The sequence below is a fragment of the Pyrus communis genome, chromosome 3 (genome assembly GCF_963583255.1).
Source record: "Pyrus communis chromosome 3, drPyrComm1.1, whole genome shotgun sequence".
NCBI lineage: Eukaryota > Viridiplantae > Streptophyta > Magnoliopsida > Rosales > Rosaceae > Pyrus > Pyrus communis.
The window spans coordinates 22,881,779-22,901,241 of record NC_084805.1 but is presented as its reverse complement, the minus strand read 5'-3'; the positions used below and the strand labels follow the sequence as shown (position 1 = coordinate 22,901,241).

At 37.5% G+C, this 19,463-nt stretch overlaps 2 protein-coding genes and 1 pseudogene across 3 annotated transcripts; 1 reads left to right on the top strand and 2 right to left on the bottom strand.

Annotated features, from left to right (window-relative positions):
- Positions 1-987: 987 nt before the first annotated feature.
- On the top strand, positions 988-6,263 carry LOC137727958 (E3 ubiquitin-protein ligase RGLG4-like). Of its 2 annotated transcripts, none has more exons than XM_068466821.1 (11): positions 988-1,463; positions 4,075-4,159; positions 4,269-4,409; positions 4,513-4,626; positions 4,734-4,807; positions 4,908-4,987; positions 5,172-5,277; positions 5,368-5,495; positions 5,585-5,708; positions 5,833-5,889; positions 5,972-6,263. In XM_068466821.1, the coding sequence occupies exons 1-11, from the start codon at positions 1,230-1,232 to the stop codon at positions 6,056-6,058; spliced, it is 1,230 nt and encodes a 409-aa protein (XP_068322922.1). In that variant the 5' UTR covers positions 988-1,229; the 3' UTR covers positions 6,059-6,263. The 2 variants fall into 2 exon arrangements, with proteins under 2 accessions (XP_068322922.1, XP_068322921.1); XM_068466820.1 differs by having other exon boundaries at positions 995-1,463; positions 4,710-4,807.
- A 143-nt stretch (positions 6,264-6,406) lies between these two features.
- On the bottom strand, positions 6,407-8,056 carry LOC137727957 (putative pentatricopeptide repeat-containing protein At3g11460, mitochondrial; annotated as a pseudogene).
- Positions 8,057-8,524: 468 nt separating this feature from the next.
- Positions 8,525-10,185, bottom strand: LOC137730039 (uncharacterized). Its single transcript, XM_068469108.1, has 2 exons — positions 9,933-10,185; positions 8,525-8,960 (listed from the first exon to the last, which is right to left on the bottom strand). The coding sequence occupies exons 1-2, from the start codon at positions 10,131-10,133 to the stop codon at positions 8,778-8,780; spliced, it is 384 nt and encodes a 127-aa protein (XP_068325209.1). The 5' UTR covers positions 10,134-10,185; the 3' UTR covers positions 8,525-8,777.
- Between the last annotated feature and the right edge of the window lie 9,278 nt (positions 10,186-19,463).

Below are 19,463 nucleotides of genomic sequence, written 5' to 3'. Positions count from 1 at the left end.
CTCGTTCTATAACAATGTAACTCCATTTTATTTTCCAAATATCATAATTCAAATTGTTGCTCTTTATCATCATATAAATTTTATTTTTAGAAATTTCATTTAATATTGAGATCGTTTAATCATTCATATGTGTTGAACAAATAGACAACTATGGTAACAATATTCTCATTATTAACCGTCAATTTGGTTTTTTTTTTTTAATATTTCATATGAATGATTAATGGTCTCCAAATCGAAAGAAATTTTATAGAAAAGATCTTCAAACTATGACATTTATACAATGAAATAATATCACATCGTTGTGTCAAAAGGCATGACACCTTATATGTAAAAAGCCAAACAGTTTCATAGTTGCTAAATGATTTAGCCCACTGAACACTCCTGAAAAAAAAAAAAACATGTGTGAAGAGCAAATTTGAATTAAAAAAAAAATCTATATATATAATTGTAGTCATTTTATTTCTATCTTTCCATAAATAACTGAAGAATGAAAAAGATTTTTCAAGAGTCTCGAGAGTTTCTCATTCAATCATTTTCCTTCGTCTTGTTGCTGGATATCTCGTCGTACACATCTTTTATTTGTTTCTCGAGCCTATAGTGAGTTACATATATATTAAAAAAAAAAATTCTACATATGCATAACTTAATTAAGTACAAATTTTAAAAATATCAAACTTACTTTCTGTTATGGAGAATAGTTTATGTTTTTATCTACCTTCTTTTTTTCCTTGTTAAAAACTTCATTTCTTTAATACATACTGTCTTTTATATTCTTCTATATCTACCGTTCATTAGACAATATTGCATTACAAAATTAATTTTTATATTAAATTTTGTACTCATAAATATACCACAAAAGAAGAAAACCGTTTTAAACACCAAAAAAGAGTTTTACACGTGAAGATGTTGTATTTTAATTTCGTACAGCATCCTCAAAATCTCATAACGCCACGGGTGGGGTGTGACGGTCACCTAACGTTCTTTTACGAGGGAACTCTTTATTCCTCCTCAAAAAGTCTTCTGCTTTGTTCATAGGCAGCAACAAAGTAAAGCATATATTCCTAACCTCACTTCCCTGACACTTCTTCCTTTTCTTCTTCTGAATCCAAAGCAGACGGAGTCCATAGTTTCTCACTCTCGCCACCCCATTTAAATCTCTCTTTTGTCCTCTGTTTTCTCTCATATTTACCGGCCTTGCGTTGAACAACAAAGGAGGAGTAGATGTTGCCATGGGGAACCTCTTGCCACTTTTCAAGAGCAAGCAGAACAGCCATGGGGTTTCTAGAGGTATCTCCGGTGGCACGGCCGGCAGCAACCACGGCGTCACTGGTAGAACGCCGTCGTATGATCCCGGGATGTTCAGGAAACCGAGCATAAATGAAACGAGTGCTAGCAAAGCAAAGAGTGGTACGGAGAAGCATAAGTACGCTTATATCCCTGATAACTTCACATCCCTTCAACAGGTTTCTCTCTCCTCTCTCTAACAAATTAATTATTTTTACAATTTTGTCTGAAATTAAGCAGAAAACATATGAAAATTTTTCGTTAATTTCACATACAAATTGGGGAATATGTTAACTCTATGGGAATCTCTGTTTTAATCGGAGGATTGTTTATCTCCTTTTTAATTATCATAGGATTGGTTTGGTTTTGTTTTGGATTGGATTTTTTTTTTTTGGGTCTTCTCCCCTGACTATCCTTTGGCATTGTCCAAAATTCTACGGTTACTATTCACTTTTCAACGGAAAATTTTCAAATAATGGAATAAACAGTGGTCAGCAATAATGGCGCGGACTCAACTTCTTAATAAACAAAAAAAATATAGCTCTATACGGATGTGTCTGCTTAACTGTGAATAGGGTGAAATTCCACATAAATTCTTCAAATCCGAAATAAATGGATAACCGTAGCTTGCCACTTGTCTCTTTTTTAAAAAAATAAAATAAAAATCTCTAGTCAAAATTAACCAATAATTTCTCTCATCAGTTTGTTTCTCAAAACTTTGAAATATACGACTTGGGGTTAAGAGAATCATTCTCTTATCCTATATTACTTTTATATGAAACTCAAATTTGATTATAAGAACGCACCAAAGCATGCACACTGCTTTGACCAACTAATCAAGTTCAACATATGCCATTTTTTTATTAGTTGATTTCAAGTCAAGGGCAGAGCCATGAAGGATCATGATGGTTGGTTTCACACCCATCCTGACTTTTTTTTTTCACGCGAAAAAGTTTATTGTTATGGTTATGATTTTCGTAGGCTCGGAGTCCCATTCGGTATTTTTACTTTAATTTCCTTCTTTAGGCTTGATTTGAGGTTAGTTGCTCTTATGTTGTGAGCTTTGAGGAGGACTGAGGTCTGGAGATCAGTGGTAGGAGAGAGGAAGAAAGTCAGAGATGCTTGGGTTTAGGCTTAAGGAAGGGGATGAAGAGGACGGCACCATATTAAATCCAAACGATGGTGGTCGATTGCTGATCACAAGGTAGAATAATTTTTGTAAAATCAAGTTTTTCAGATTAAAAACTTTTGAATCCGTTCTAGACTAAAATCATGGTTCCGCCCTTACTTCAAGTGATGGCCCGAGAACAGTTTCCATGATAATTCGTTACATATTAAGAGTTGGGTTTAGACTAAAATTGAGAGTAGGATTACCACTAAACACTGAAAACTAGTTGATTAGCTCCATTGCCTACACCATTTTAGGGTGGTTGGACTTGGACCCATCTAGAGCAATTCAAATGACTAAGATCCAAACCAGTCGATAATCACAAAGACATGATAGCATTATTGAAAGTTTCTTATCTCAACATGACTTGGAATATGTTATTGGATGAGCTTAAAGTGTTCCCTTTTTTGTGTTGATATAATATTGGCACTTATTTTAAACATACGTAACAACATGGGCTCTACTAAAATAATAATAATACTTTATGGTTTCCTTATCAAATAGCAGGACCTACTGCTAAAGGACTTATTATTGGTCGTAGCCTTCATCCCGTTCAATTTGAACACGTAAATTAATAACACCACAATATATCAGTACCATGTAAAATTGTAAATGGATATCCACTCTTTTAGTCTAGTCTCAGTCCTCCCTAGCATTGACTTGGATAGTATTTTTAACTGCTTTTTAGTCATATCCAATTCGAAACCATCACAAAAATACATTATTGAGGGGATTTTTTTTCTCACCGCACTCAAGTAATGGTGATGTTCAACATCCTCAAATAATAGTGGTGCTCACTACCTTATTTATAATTGTTAGATGAGTTTAAATTTTAAGATCTGGGTAATGAATAGGCACAAATCTTAAAATTTAAATTGATCAAAATGCGATAAACAAGATAATGAGTATTGCGACCACTTAAGGATGCTGAGCCAAAATATACCCTTATTTGAGTGCCTAATTTCTATTTATTTATTAATCATGGGCCAAGCAACTATCATGATTGTCAATTATTAATCATGCATGTTGCACGCATCTTTCTTTCTTTATATAAAAAGGATTTTGCATTAGTGACGTGTCAACGCGTGTCTTTGAAAGCATTACTCTATTTTTAATGGCACATTGGAAGATTGGCCAATGGTCAATGCTAGCACACAGAATACAAGCAAGGCGAGTGGGACTTGCTTTTACTTGCTTGTCCCACAACCCTACGGTTTATTCTTCTAAGTATGATTATTAAAGGAAGGTTGTGAAACATGAGGGGTTTTACAGAAAGTGATTTCTGCATACCCATTTTCTTTCTCTGCACAGTCTTGTGTATCTAAAATCATTTGATTGAATAAGTAAACGAGAATCAATAGACAAAATTAAACAATAGTAAGCAAATAAATGTATAGAGTCATTTCCCAATTAGTCTCAATCATCACCAAGTAAATTTGTCGAATCTCTAGTTAATATACAACGATGCGTCTATCTGTCTTGTTGCATGATGTGTAACAGCGGCTCATCACTTCACATGTTTTGGAACAACTCACAGTAACTATGAACAGAAATTTGAAAGAAAAAAAAAATATGAACGTCTCCTTTAACATTGCAGAAAATCAATTGCTTCCTTTTTTCAGGTTACAGATGCCTTGAGAAAAGAAGGTTTAGAGTCATCTAATCTCATCGTCGGAATTGACTTCACCACGAGCAACGAATGGACAGGTTAGCGGACGAAAATAAAAACTGCACTGCTGTTCGTATACATAGACTTAGATGCATTTTGTGTTTGGACATCTTTGAAGCTGATGATTTGTTGTTGTTGTTACTGCAGGCAAAGTTTCATTCAGAAACCGGAGCCTGCACGCCATTGGCGATGAACCTAATCCATATGAGAAGGCTATCTCCATAATTGGAAAAACTTTAGCTCCATTTGATGAGGACAACCTCATTCCTTGTTTCGGCTTTGGTGATGGTAGGGGCCTTAATCCCTCCAAAGTTTGAAGCTCTGGACCTTTTTTTGTTTCGTTTCGTGTTTTGATCATTGGATTGACTTTACCTCCCTCCTCACTTTTTAGTTACCACTCATGATCAAGAGGTGTTTAGCTTTCACAATGATCATTCGCCCTGCCATGGTTTCGAAGAAGTCTTGGCCTGCTACAAAAGAATAGTTCCAAATTTGCGACTTTCGGGTTGGCGTAATCTTATATCTTGTGTTTTTCACGTGTTATAGTTTGGAGTATCAGAGATTTATAGACATATGTTGTGTTTTAAGGGCCAACATCTTATGGACCTGTAGTTGAAGCTGCAATGGATATTGTGGAGAAAAGTGGAGGGCAATACCATGTTTTAGTTATCATTGCAGATGGCCAGGTTTAATATCTGATGCGCGCTCCTCTCTCTCTCTCTCTCTCTCTCTCTCTCTCTCTCTCTCTCTCTCTCTCAACTAAGTACGAGTTTCTTAATTGTAAAGGTCACCAGAAGTATCGATACTAGCGACAATGAATTAAGTCCACAGGAGCAGAAGACGATCGGATCAATTGCAGATGCAAGGTAGAACCTGCAACTTTCATTTCCTTTGTTTTAAGTATGTGTATGCAATGCAGTTGTCATGGCTAAACCTAAGCAAATCTTGAAAGGTGCTAAATGTGTCGATTTACCAGGCACTGAGTGCATTATTACAGCAGGAATATTGAGTTGAACCTAAAAGGTTTACTTTGAAAACTTATGTGAGCAGTTTCTATCCGCTCTCGATTGTTCTTGTTGGAGTCGGGGATGGTCCTTGGGAAGACATGAGGAAGTTCGATGACAAGCTCCCTTCACGCGAATTTGATAATTTTCAGGTATGATAAGCTATATAGCACTAAGTTTATTGCCAATGGAGAGATTTTAAGCAGACATTAATCCTCTAACTGGTTTATTTTCGTTTATAGTTCGTTAACTTTACCGAAATTATGTCTAAACACACAACTTCATCCGAGAAAGAAAGTGCATTTGCTCTGGCTGCCCTCATGGAAATCCCAATCCAGTATAAGGCTGTTGTTGAATTCGGTATACTTGGGTATGGTTAGCATAAACACCATTTTGATTGGATTAGACTCTAGCATGCGTAAGCTTACTAATATAAGTTTTATTGTACCTGGAAAAAAGACGTACGACAGGGAAAAAGAAGAAAATCGTTCCACGCCCTCCACCAGTTCCTTACACCCATCGTGCACCAACTCGCGAACCAAGTGGTCTTCCAGCGCCTGCAGGGGATGAACGAAGCGAGATGGTATAGTTTTTTTTGTTTTGTAATTTCTACAATTGCTATATATAGATGGCCGAAGCGAAATGTATTTGAGCTTCTTACAAATTCAGATAACTGATATACTTTCTTCGTTTCAATTTGAATGCAGCTCTGTCCAATCTGCCTAACTAATGGAAAGGACATTGCCTTTGGTTGCGGACACATGGTGAGCTGCATTAGCAGAACCCCTTCTCTCTGTTCTTTCCTGTCTTGCATGCCAATTGCCATTAACAATTATTTCATTGCAGTCGTGCAGAGACTGTGCACCGAGACTGTCCGACTGTCCAATTTGCCGCCAGCCAATTCGCAGCCGTCTCAGGGTTTTCACCGGATAACCGCACAAAGGGATTCGTGTTTATATCAGATTGTGCATATAGCTTTTAGAGATTGTCTGCCTTCTGTCCGTGACACCCAGGTATCGAATTGCGCCAGATTGTACAGTCCTGCTTTCTAAATCTAATGTGTACTTCTGCTCCTCTTTCTAATCATCTGTAAGATGTTTGGTTGCTTAAAATCACTAGAACTTGTGAGTTGTGCTTCTTCTGTCAGCATTCGCCAATTAGCGAGAACTTCGATGGAGTTCTAATTCGTTCAATTTGCAAAAAGAATCAAGTTAGTACGAAAATGACAAGTGTAAACTTTGTAGAACAACATGCATTAGGTCAATAATCCAGAAACAATTGCTCCAACAGTGACACTGTCGAATTCAAAACGTATAACTCTATTGAGGCACGACAATCACATTAAACCGTCACTGTTTCTTCTTCCATTATCGTATCCAATCCCTGCAATGTGTTGAAAATCTGGTCTGTATACCGGTGAGATTTGTCATCCGCTCCAAATGTGTGATACATACAATCCACCTCGACCGAACTACTTCCAGTTGGCTTCTTGACGTTGTTGTCCCTCAGTAGCTTCCTCACTCTACCAGCATCCTCCCATCTGCCCACATCTTCATAGATGATGACTAGAAGAATGTACCTCGCAGCATTTTTGGGGTCCAAAACAAACAACTTTTCCGCAGCTTCTTTGGCGAGTTCTATGTTATTATGTATTCTACAGGCTCCAAGCAAGGCAACATATTCATCTTTCCCTGCCTCCATGGGCATGCTTCTAATAAGCTCGACCGCCTGGTCAAGTAACCCAGCTCTTCCCAGAAGGTCAACTACACAGGCGTAGTGTTTCTCGCTTATTGTTACTCCATAATCTACCATTTTCTCGAAAAGTTCCAAGCCTTTTGTGATCATCCCTGAGTGACTACAGGTGGACAGTAAACACAAAAATACAGTACCATCCGGGCGTAAGCCAGTCTCCACAAACTGCGAAAACACTTGGAGTGCCTCATCTACATGCCTGTGCATTCCATAACACCGGATAATCGCACTCCACAGGATCACAGTATTCTCGCTGATTTGATCAAAAATAACTCTGGCAGTGGTTACGCAACCACAATTTGCATACATTGTAATGAGAGCGCTGCCTAAAACAGCATCGGCTTTCATAATTGGCTATATAATGTAAGAATGAATCCAAAATTCAACTTCAATAGCCGATGCTGCAACACAAGCAGGAAGAATGCAAACAAGAGTGGCATGGTCAGGCAAGCATGTGGCATGATCTTGCAGCATGGAACGAATGAGAGCTTCATGAGGATTCCCACTTGCCGTGTACCCCGAAATCATGGAATTCCAACTGAAAGAATCTTTCTCAGGTATTTCATCGAACACTCTTCTCGATATCTCAATCTCCTCACACTTGGAATACAAGGCAATAAGAGCATTCCCAACAGACAAATCCGAGTCGAGTCCACATTTCACGACATGTCCATGAACAATCCGACCTCTTTTTACATCTCTCATTGCACCGCAAGCCTCGAGCACAAAAGGGTGGGTGTACCGGTTTGCAGGTACACCACTGAACCGAATTCTATCATACACATTGAGGGCTTCAACAAAAGGAACCACATTTGCATAACCCTGAATAACCATGTTCCACACAAAAACGTCTCTCTCAAGCAATTTATCAAACAGCTTACGTGGAGCTTCCATGCTTGATTCATTGCACTCGACATACTTGCCAACTAGCTTTGCAACAACAAATGGGTTTTGCTCAAAACCTCCAGTAATTATCCGGGCATGGAGTTTTTTGATCGACATGGTGCTTTTACAGTGCTGTAGCAAGTAGGTATGGTGATAAGAGTCTCTGCAATGAAGTGTTCTGTATGTTCTGCCACCAATGACAAACCCCAATAATCTGAAGGGTTCCTTCCATGAAATTAGAATCTCTGATTGCCTAGCTAGCCCATTAATTTGGGCTTTCAACAGCTGCACCATCACAGAAGGTACAGGAGTTTACCCAGATACTACCGTTGCAGCAGTCTATCTGTCCATGGTAATACAAGCTCACAAATTGTTATGGGAATGCAAAAGGGAATGAGTTCTGCTTCATTGCTTTGTAGTCCCAAACCCTAAATTAGCAATTCTAATATTTAGTTCCAGAATTAAGGTTCCGTGAGAGTTTCTATTGATCTACTTTGGACATTGTTTGGCTCTTTAGAGCATCTCCAATTGAGATGTCAAAAGATAAATGTCCAATGATAATTTGATGGCTAACGTAGTAATGTTAGATTTTCTCTTCTTCTAATCCATATGTTTTTTCTCTTCTAACCCACAAATTCTTCTAACACAATAAAATAATTAAAAAAATTAATTGACAGCACCTTTTCTAATATGTCAAATTTGACAGCAGAAACTTTATATGTCAATCAACGTAGGATTAATATATCGGTTGGAGCTTCTCCCTATCTTCAAATTTGATAGTGTGGCATTCCATACATTGGAAAATGCTCTAGAACAACATGTACATGAGAAACTATTGTATTCCGTTCTTGAATGCCTTTTTTCTCAGTGAGTTCTTACTGCACTTAAATATTCATAAAAAAAATAAGACACAGCTCGCAAAGTTCTGCATAACCATGATATCAAAAACGCCAAAACCCATCCATGTAGTTGTTCTGAAGATACATACAGATACCCTTGACAGCAGAACCTCCATCTACTTCTGTTCCTTCTCAGCTTCGGTGTTGCTTGGCTTTGGAATTGGTTGAATTCTCACATATGGATTCCTAGTCAATGTCTCTCCTTTCAGTGCAGCAACATAGCGGTCATTTGTGTTCTCTTTCCGCTGCAACTCCCCAAGGAATTCTGCCAATCTTTCTTTATTCACTTGCCCCATCCTCTGATTCAAAATTTCAAGCAAAAAACTATAAGCATTTGTGTTGATTCAGAGTACGAAACTGCTTCAAGAAACAACCCGAAATTGATTTGAAATCCATTTGAACTAAACAAGGAAACAAGCTTTCAATAACAAGAAGTAATCAAACTTAATATCAGCAATTTGATGACATGTAACATGAGATTTATTCACGGTTTCTGATCCAATAGGGATCAGTACTGGATGAGTTAAACTGCCTCTGTAATGGGTGACACGAGTACAAGTGATGGTTTCTCAACAAGATTCAATTTCATTTATTCAATGTTTCTGATGAATTATAAACACATAGGAAAGATAAATGTTGGAACCAAGACATTAGAGGACTTATACACGAGCAATTATCTGTTCAAGATCACAACGAATTTTAAACATGAAAGTGTAAACAATAAAGTAGGAAAGGCAAGGCTTTAAAATTTTAGTTCAGTGAGGTACATTCTTAGCAAAACAAACTCTATATATACATATCGAAGAAGTGAGATTACTTGGTTGAGTTGGTTCCATACCATCAAACGACGCAAATTAGTCAGACATTATGGCACATACATATACATGTGTTCTATACTAGTGAGTGAAAATCATTTGGCTGGATCTATTTCCTTTACCTAAAGTTGGAAGCGTAGACACAGATCTTCAAAAAACCAAAACTTTTCAGGTCACTTCATAGACAAAATCAGTTCATTTTATCAAACGCATTACTCATATAACATCTATCACAACTTCACCAACAAGTCAAGATTGCAGCTTTGAATTTGCATCAAACAAAAACAACCCGTCCAAATCGAATAATCAATTTGATCACCTAATTTATTCGCTATTCGAAAAGGGGTTCGTATAATTCTACATAAATTAACAATCTTTGCGTAATTACAAGCAAAACCCATTTCTTAAAACCGAATACAATGTCAGAAAACCAACTGGGTTGAACAGAAATCGCACCATCGATTCAGGTCGGGCGTTGCGGCGGAGCTCGGCCTCGAGCTGTTGGTTTCCAGAGTTGGTGGTCTGCATAACGAAGTAGCCAATAACGCCCGGAACGACGCCGCAGACGGTGGCGAAGGCCAAGAAGAAGGGCTTCGAATCACGGGTCTTGTTCACTACCCACCTCCATGTCCCGCTCTTCTCCCACAGTATCGACATTCTCGACTTCAGCTCGTCGCTGCGTCTCTTCTGCCTTCTCTGGTTTTTGGTTCCTTTTCCTTCTGTTCAGCTTGAATTGGGCTTTCATTACACTTAACACGTCTTTTTTACATGGATTAAAGACTTAGTACGTTTCTCTTTTAGTTAGACTGGAGGTGTCACACTTCTACCCTGTACGGCCCATTAGTTTGAGGTGGGTTGTTTTAGGGTAGTGGCCAATCTGGTTTGGTTTGGTTTGGTTTGTTTTTTTAGTTGGACAGTCTTCCACAAGCGCCCACAACTTGCCCACCACCATCCTCCCTTTGCTTTCTTTGCTTTATCTCTTGCCCTTGCATAAGATCATCATCGTGTGAAAGGTTGCATGGCTTTAGAACCCCATTTAAAACTCACCTCTCTCTCTCTCTCTGTCTGAGAGTTTACTATTGAATGACTAAAATACATGTTAGGAACGTGGTTTAGAAATTTAACATTGACCGAGGGTTAGAGCTTGAATCAAGGTTTTATATTATATTGGAAGCAAGTGCGATTTATCATTGGATTGGGGGACTAGAAGAGTTTGGAATCTCTTTATGCAAATGATCAAAAGCTCCTCGTTCAAGGTTGTTGTATGTTCTCTTAATCTTAGGCATGAATATGGGGAAGGGTTGGGTGGTAAAGATTGCAAAAAGTAATTCTTTCGGCAAATACCTTAGAGCATCCTCAGTGAGGGGCGTTATATGGGACTGGAAAAGTGGAGGATACAGCCTATTTTAGAGTTCCGAGGAATCTTTAAGACTTTATAAAAGAATCCATTTCAGTGAGGGGCTATATCTTTCGGGCTCTATATAGGGTTATATATATTTATTTATGTATTAATTTGATTAAGCGATGTTTTTTTTTTGTATTAGCTTTTCTTAAGTTGATTTTTGGACGTGATATCTTAAATTTTTTTAATGAACCCTTTAACCTAAAAAGTTCAAATTGTGACAAAGTTAGATTTCATCACTTATGAATCGTTCGTTGGATTAGATTCCCTTATCTCAATCTCATCCGTTGAAAGAAACAAACCCCCACTTCGCCCTCTGAAATAATTTGATTTTCACACACACACACACACACACACACACACACACACACACATATATATATATATATAACACAACAATTTACCTAGCATCAATTGGTAAATTAGTATCATACAACTTTGAAAAAAAATTATTTGAAAATTTCATCCATCAATGCACATGAACGTTAAATCAATTTGAAATTTTAATTCTTATGGAATTTAAAACAATTATGAATTAGCCAAATTGCAAGAAAAATAAGTAAGAAAAAGAATTAAAAAAATAATAAAAGGAGAGTATAAGTGTATTTGCAAGTGGAGGGAGAGTGATAGAATTTTGCTCACATGTGTTGCTACTTTTTTTTGTAGGATCCATTGTTTTTTGGGGCTAAATGTAGCCCGATTTTATGCTACCCACGAAAGGAAGTTGCTAGCCTCAGTGGTGGATCTAGCCCTATTTTCTAGCTCTTTGGGGATGAAATTTCTTGCTAAGGCTAGAAATGTGGTAGCCTCATGGAGGATAAAGCTCACATTGGGGATGCTTTAAAACCCTCTAGCTCCATTCCTCCTACTCTTAATCTTTGTCACTGGTTGAAAAAACTATTTGTGCGACAGATGTTTGGGTGACAAAGCAAAATTCATCGCGCAAGTGAGTTTTGTGCAACGAAAAAATAGCTTCATCAAGCAAGAGTGGTGCTACTTTGCACGACATACACCTTTGTCGCACAATACAGTTTGCATGACGAAAAAAAGATACTCGTCGTGTAAAGTCAGTAAGAAAACGGCGGATAATTTTTTTTAGCTCGAAAAAAATGCGCGACGAAGATTTTCCGTAGAAACCTTGGGCGACAAAGGTCATTCAGTTTGGGTTAGATTATTCAGTGCATGCGAATCAACGGAACACTTGCATGACAAAGACTTTCGTCGCACAAAATATAGTTAGTTTTTTTAGTCAGAGCATTCAGTGCATGTGAATAAGAGGAATCAATACTTTATATAGTGCAGATGTTTGCACGACAAAGGCTTCGTCGCGCAAAGTCCCTAACCTTCCTATAAATATGCGCTTCTGCTCTACTTATTCTTCACAATTCTGTTCATGCTCAAATGGAGGATAAAAACCAGGAGCAGAGCGTGCCCTCCGGGCCCTATGATATGAGGCAATATATGGAGTTTGCGTATGCGATTTGTGTAGCAATACAGAATAATTGTCCTACTACTAACTGGCGTTCTTGGAAATATGTGCTCGAGAATGTGAAGAATGTAGTGATGGATCAGTTATTAGTAAGTGTGACAAATGTTGAAAATAAATAATTTTGTGAAATTTTTTGTTATATGTTAGAATTAATTGTTTCATATATGTGTAACAGTGTAACTATACTCTTGATATTACGAACGAAGAGTTGATGAAGTTGATGACACACGTGCCCTCATTAGGACAAGAGGCATCATAGTCCTCTATAAGGGCCAGAAAACCCACATGAAAGCCACTATCTCAGGAAATGGATCATATCCCTTTCCACTTAATCTACTAAGTCCGGGATTCGGATCGTTAAAATTTGATCCAAAAGCTACAAACAGGGGCTCCTTTAAAAGTTATAATAACTGTAACCGTTGGATCAAATTTCAACGGTCTGGATCCTGAACTTGGTGAATTAGGTGGAAAGGAATCTAATTAAACATTTGTCTTTTCTGCACAAGCTAAAATGATCGATATCGACGGAGATTGACAGAGCCGATGTTTGAGATTCTTTTGTGATTGTTCAAAGCCAGCCATGTCTCTCTCTCTCTCTATTCTCTCTACAGTCTTCCAAAAGCGCCCACAACTTCCCCACCACCATCCCCCCTTTGCTTTCCTTTGGTTTGCTTTATCTCTTACCCTTGCACAAGATCATCATCGTGTGAAAGGTTGCATGGCTTTAGAACCCCATTTAAAACTCACCTCTCTTTCTCTCTCTCTCTCTCTCTGAAAGTTTAATATTGAATGACTAAAATGCATGTTAGGAACGTGGTTTAGAAATTTAACATTGACTGAGAGTTAGAGTTTGAATCAAGGTTTTATATTTTATTGGAAGCAAGTGCGATTTAGGGTTTGGAATCTTTTTATGCAAATGATCAAAAGCTCCTCGTTCAAGGTTGCCGTATGTTCTCTTAATCTTAGGCATGAATATTGGGAAGGGTTGGGTTGGTAAAGATTGCAAAAAGTAATTCTTTCGGCAAAGACCTTAAAACCCTCTAGCTCTCTCTCTCCTGCTCTTAATCTCTGTCTAAATGCAATTGGTTATGCATAACTCATTTGATGTTGTGGTTGAGCTGTAAAAGCCATAAAGCTATTTAAAGAAAGAAAAACAAATATAAAGGCCTGTTTTTCTGTAATCATCATGACTACAAGTTCACTTCTCAACCATAGAACTACTGTTGTACTAAGAAGCCAAAGCTGCCACTTTAAGCTTCGAACATAGACCTAATTCTAGCTAGCTTAGTTTGATGAGTACATAATCACATCTCTCATATGACTATATTTTGCACATTTATGTGAAGAATAGGGTCAATAAATGTGTCGCGTTTAACATTTTGCCTTACATCGAAAGCCAAAATTTTGACATCGTTGGATACTAAGGCCGACTTCTGTCTCTCTCTGATCAACTGGTGTATCTTACAATCAAGCTCCCTTATCCTTTTGCACTTGAGGGTCTTTGAACAGCAGTCATCACTTTGATGGCTAAAAACATGTCGAATATATACAAAATAGAGAGAGAGTTTAAGACATCAATTCTAAGGCGAGTACAATGCATTTCAACTCTTGGAATCCCATATTACCAATTTGGTTGCATATGTTGAGACTTTGCATGTGTTTATAAGTAATTAGGTTATTCCCATATAATTGGGTTATTCCCATATTGCCAATTGATTTTATAGTGGAACCCCAACTTTGTTCATGGTATCAAAACATGTTGTCTCAAGTGTGAAATTCAATGGCCAAACGCGCTCCACGTCACCTATTTGCGTTGTTCATATGTTAAGCTTGAAAATTCTTCACATATAAGAGGCATGTTGAGAACGAATCTCATATTGTTGAGATGAGAGACCTTACATGTGCTTATAAGTACTTAATATACTGTTTATATTACATATTAATTTTATAACGGAACCTCAACTTTTACCGCATAGATAGAAGGATTCAAATTAGACTAGTAATTTAGTATCCATCTTCGTAAATCTTGCTTTGTGAAGATTCTAATCATGCGCGACTCAGTTAATCTGTATGAGAGTCTTATAGAGAAAGAGACCAGTCAAAGATTTGTATCGTAATCATTAAAGATGTTAGTATGTCTTTACCCAAATGAAAATGATATTTTAAGGAAAGGGACTAAAGGTTCAATATGGAACACAAATTGGTAAAGAAAAAGCAGTTTGGATGGCAGGAAAAATAGAAGGAAAATCCTTATAAAGAAAAAGAAGACTGTGATGGTGTGCCAGGTAGATTTGTTCAGATGATCATGGGTCCATCATCAAGTCATCAACTGTTGAATGACAAAAGTATTTTTTTCCCTTTGTGATGAAAAATAAAAAAGATCAGAATTATCCAATGGCCCCATCAAATTCATCCATAGTAAAGTTGAAAATGAAAGAAAATTATAAAAACTAAACATCTCATCCAATTTGTAGTGTGATCATGTGGTCTTGTTTGTACTATAACTTGTTTTTCGATTATGTGGTCATGTTTGTACTATAACAACTTGTTTTTTCCTGAGATTACTGTGATATGCCCTTTTATTTTTAATCAAGGGCGATAGAGAGATATATTGATAAGGGAAATAAGATTACAAAGAGTGAGCAGTGTACTATAACAACTTGTTTTTCCCTGAGATTACTCTGATATATCCTTTTATTTTTAATCAAAGGTGATAGAGAGATATATTGATAAGGGAAATAAGATTACAAAGAGTGAGCAGTCACTGCTCAGAATTACAATATGCAAATAAAACATCTAAAATGAAGTCTGGTGGTTCCTTAGACCACATAGAAGGGTTGCTGGACAAAAGACTGAAACGGGCAAGTTGATAAGCAACTTCATTTGCTTGACATCTTATACGAGTAAAACAAACTCCAGTGATCCCCAAGGAAAGCTCTCGAGTTGTAACATCCCACATCGCCCAAGGGAGTGGATCTTGTAAGCCTTATATGTATATTCTCATCTCTACCTAGCACGAGGCCTTTTGGGAGCTCACTGGCTTCAGGTTCCATTGGAACTTTGAAGTTAAGTGAGTTCACACGAGAGCAATCCCATGATAGGTGACCCACCGGGACGTTCTCATGTGAGTTCCCAGAAAACAAACCGTGAGGGTGTGGTCGGGGCCCAAAGCAGACAATATCGTGTTACGGTGAAGTTGAGCTAGGGATGTGGTGGGGCCCGGGTCGGGATGTGACAGTTTGGTATCAAAGCGACTCCCTGGCCAAAAGTGTGCAGACGAGGACGTTGAGCCCTTAAGGGGGTGGATTGTAAGATCCTACATCGCCTAGGGGTAAGGATCCTGTAAGCCTTATATGTACATGCCCATCTCCAAATAGCACGAGGCCTTTTGGGAGCTCATTGGCTTCGAGTTCCGTAGGAACTCCGAAGTTAAGCAAGTTCGTGCGAGAGCAATCCCAGGATGGGTGATCCACTGGGAAGTTCTCGTGTGAATTCCTAGAAACAAAACCTTGAGGACGTGGTCGGGGCTCAAAGTGGACAATAAAGTGCTACGGTGGAGTTGAGCCCGAGATGTGACAATTTTTAAATATTATTTTTGGTTCTTAAATGGTGACCCGGGTGGGATGTAACACGAGTTCTCAACGATGAGACCAATAGGAGAAAAGTCTGACGAAGAAGATCGGAGAGATTAGGTGATCTGGAGTGAATCGCTCTCAATAACTATATTGTGAAGACCTTTGGAAGACGCTAAGGCAAGACCTTCCCTGACCGTTAATGGCTCAACAAAGAGAGGAGAAGGAACATTAGGGAAATGCTTAGCTAAGCCTGCTACAAAATTGCCCGTATTGTCTCGAAGAACCACACCTACACCATCAATGAGATGGTTCACATTCCAAGTTTCGTCCACATTAAATTTCAAAAAAATAGGCCTAGTCTTCACCCATTTCATGGTTGATGAGTCCGAAAAGTGGCTAGCAGCGGAAGTAGGAGTGAAGGCAAGTTGGAAGTTTTGCCACTAGTAGATGGTGCGAGATACCACGATGTTAGGAGGGGTCACATTTACCTGACCAAAGCATAGTATTCCTAGTGCTCCAAATAGCATAAGAGAGAGTTAAAATTAAATCAAAATTATGCTTGTCCAGTTTAGGAAGGAGATACATCATCCAATCATAGGCTGAGGAGAATGAGGGGCCACAAGGTAGACGACCCATAGGAGAGAAACTCTACAAATAGGTAACAAAAAGGCAATCATAAAGAATATGCACTACTGATTCGCTGACACTGCCACATAGTACACACAGAGAGTCAAAGGTTATGCGACGCTTTACCAGATTGGATTTCATTGGGACAATGTCCTTGCAAATGTGCCACGCGTTCATTCAAACTTTCGGCGAGACTTTGGCTCCCCAGATCCTTTTCCAAAGTAAGGAAATGTCAGACAAACCTGAGGAAGAAGCCTGATTGATCTTGCCAGAAACCAAGTCAAATGCCACATGATAGGCAGTTTTCACAGAAAATAAACATTTTTTGTTGAAGTGCCTAATAGGTCTATCTTCTAGTAGACAATGGCTAATGGGAATATAGAGAATGAGATCGACCTCCAAATTTGAGAATAAAGTCCTTATGACATTGGTTCTCCAGCGTTTCCTTTCCACATCAATGAGATCACTAACCAGAGAAACGGGGCAGGCATGAGGCTTGGGGGAGAAAATATGTAATGATGATGGCGAAGGAACCCATATGTCATCCCAAATTTTAATCTTTTCTCTAGAGCCTACCTGCCATCTTGATCCCCTAGTGAGCACCTCTTGACTAGCACATAAGCTTCTCCAAACAAAGGAGTCACCGGGCTTAACCTTTGCTTGGAAAAAAGGGGAAGAGGGAAAATATTTGGCGTGAAGGACTTGTGTCACCAAAGAGTTAGGTTCAGTCAACAGCTTCCAACCTTGTTTGGTAAGCATCCCGAGATTGAAAGCATGTAGATTCCTGAAGCCTAGACCCCCATTACATTTGGGAAGACAAAGCTTGTCCCAAGCCAACCAAGGGATCTTCCTGCCATCGTCAGATCCATTCCACCAGAATCGTGCAACAAGACCATTAAGTTCATTACAGAAATATTTAGGTAAAAGAAAACAACTCATGGCATAGAGAGGGATTGCCTGAGCAACCACCTTGACAAGGATTTCCTTTCCAACTTTGGAGATGCTTCCAGAGGCGTTCTTTGATAAAATTAAAACATTGTCCCCTATTTCTCCCCTATATCCTTAATTTTGAGAATGAGAGAGAACAATTTCTATGAAACTAAATTTATTGTCATGTGACGTTTTGATTCAATAATGCAATACAGTATTTTTGGTCCCTCTAAACCATTTCCAACAAGAAGGTTTATGAGAGATTTAATTGTTGTTCTTTTAGCAAATTCTTTGTTAATTACTTGTATATTCATGTTGAAATGCAAATATTTCAAAACTGAAAAGCATCATTTGATGCTGCGACTCATATCATTAGCACTTTTATTTGTCCAGTTCCATGTACGAAGTACGTATGGACAGAATTGAATTGGGGTCCATTTTTAGACAAGTATTATACTTTGGATAAAATTATTTGTGCCGTAATCATATACCATTTGAATGCATATTTATGTTTCCATTTGATTTTCATGCTAAAATATTGTATTAATCAATCCATTGCGATCCACTTTCGTGGAAAAGTAGATCATCGTCATCATCATCAATCGCATGTTATACAAAAAGTTGCGATACATGCATTGTTCATAGCTTTAGTTTTAGGGAAGACTCTGTTATTTGTCCTTCAAGACAACCGAGAATTGTCTGCAAAGCGTACGATGTCCCTATAAGAGAATATAACTACTATATTTAAAGTATATCTATCAACTTTATATCTTGTCCTCCTTGATATTTCTTATTCACGGTGATCTTGATCAAGTTAAAATACGATTTATCTTCAGTTAAGTGTGATTTAAACCTAATGAACTTCTATTTTCTTAGTCCTTTTTGTTCCACGCATTTTACACTATTCGATCTCTAGTTTTTCCGATCGACTTCATGTGCATTCTTTAACATCAATTGATATACATTGGCTAAGAAAGACAAACTTGTAGATTAAAGACAAACTTGTAGACTAAATTAGCTGAATTGGATGGATTAAATTGGTGAATAAATCGTTGAACAAAAGGTCATAAAAATGTGTGTAACCCTATTTATTAGGTTGATAATTTTGGTTGATTCGGATCAATGGTATACCATAATATTGATTTAACCATGATTTTATAATGCAATCACGTTGTCACATTAATCTAAGTTAATAGTATAAATAGAATGTCCAAGACATAACAATCAACATTGTTGCAGTAGTAAGAACATAATTGTGTGACCTCATCATTATTATGTAATATTGGACAATAAACTTTTTGGTAAAAACTCTTGAAAAAAAAAATATAACAATGTTATTCTCAATGCACATTTGTAATCTTGACTATTATTGTAAACTACTTATGTAAAAATTGAATAACTATTCACTGAATAAGAATGTTCTTTTTCTATTAGGAAAATGCTTGGCTTTAAAGAATGAGGAGAAATTCCTCCTAAAAACACTTCGTGTTTATGACAAAAGAAGTTCATATTATAAATTACTATTTAAATATTATGTCTGCAAAAATTCAATTAAAACTAAAGTAGTATAGTAAATCAACTATAATAAATAGATTTTTTTATTTTTTAAGGGAAACTTCTCAAGTTTGATGGAAAGACACTGAGTAATAGTAGCAACCCCTTCAACTTTCAGAATAAGCATCACAAAGTTACAATTACCATGGGGATATAACCAACCTCACTTAAAAAAAGTCTTGAACAAAAGCAATAACATCCAAACCAACAATATACTAACAAGATTGATAAAATGAATCTGGAAATCATTTGGTCTTGGTACACTCAAAGGGTCCATAGAAAACACTACACTATTAATTTCGCCAACTGAAGATAAAGAACAAAGGATTGGAGTTTCTACCTTACTAACCATAGGTGGAATTACACTACAAACATCATCAATTCTAGAAGGCTTGAAGGGGAATAATATA

Bases quoted from the DNA above. Each gene is read 5' to 3' on its own strand.
- LOC137727958 (XM_068466820.1), top strand. From the start codon at position 1,230: ATGGGGAACCTCTTGCCACTTTTCAAGAGCAAGCAGAACAGCCATGGG. The intron at 4,160-4,268 runs GTTAGCGGACGA...TTGTTACTGCAG, and splicing joins CACGAGCAACGAATGGACAG to GCAAAGTTTCATTCAGAAAC. The intron at 4,410-4,512 runs GTAGGGGCCTTA...CTCACTTTTTAG, and splicing joins TTGTTTCGGCTTTGGTGATG to TTACCACTCATGATCAAGAG.
- LOC137730039 (XM_068469108.1), bottom strand. From the start codon at position 10,133: ATGTCGATACTGTGGGAGAAGAGCGGGACATGGAGGTGGGTAGTGAAC. The intron at 8,961-9,932 runs GTGCGATTTCTG...ATTTTGAATCAG, and splicing joins ACGCCCGACCTGAATCGATG to AGGATGGGGCAAGTGAATAA.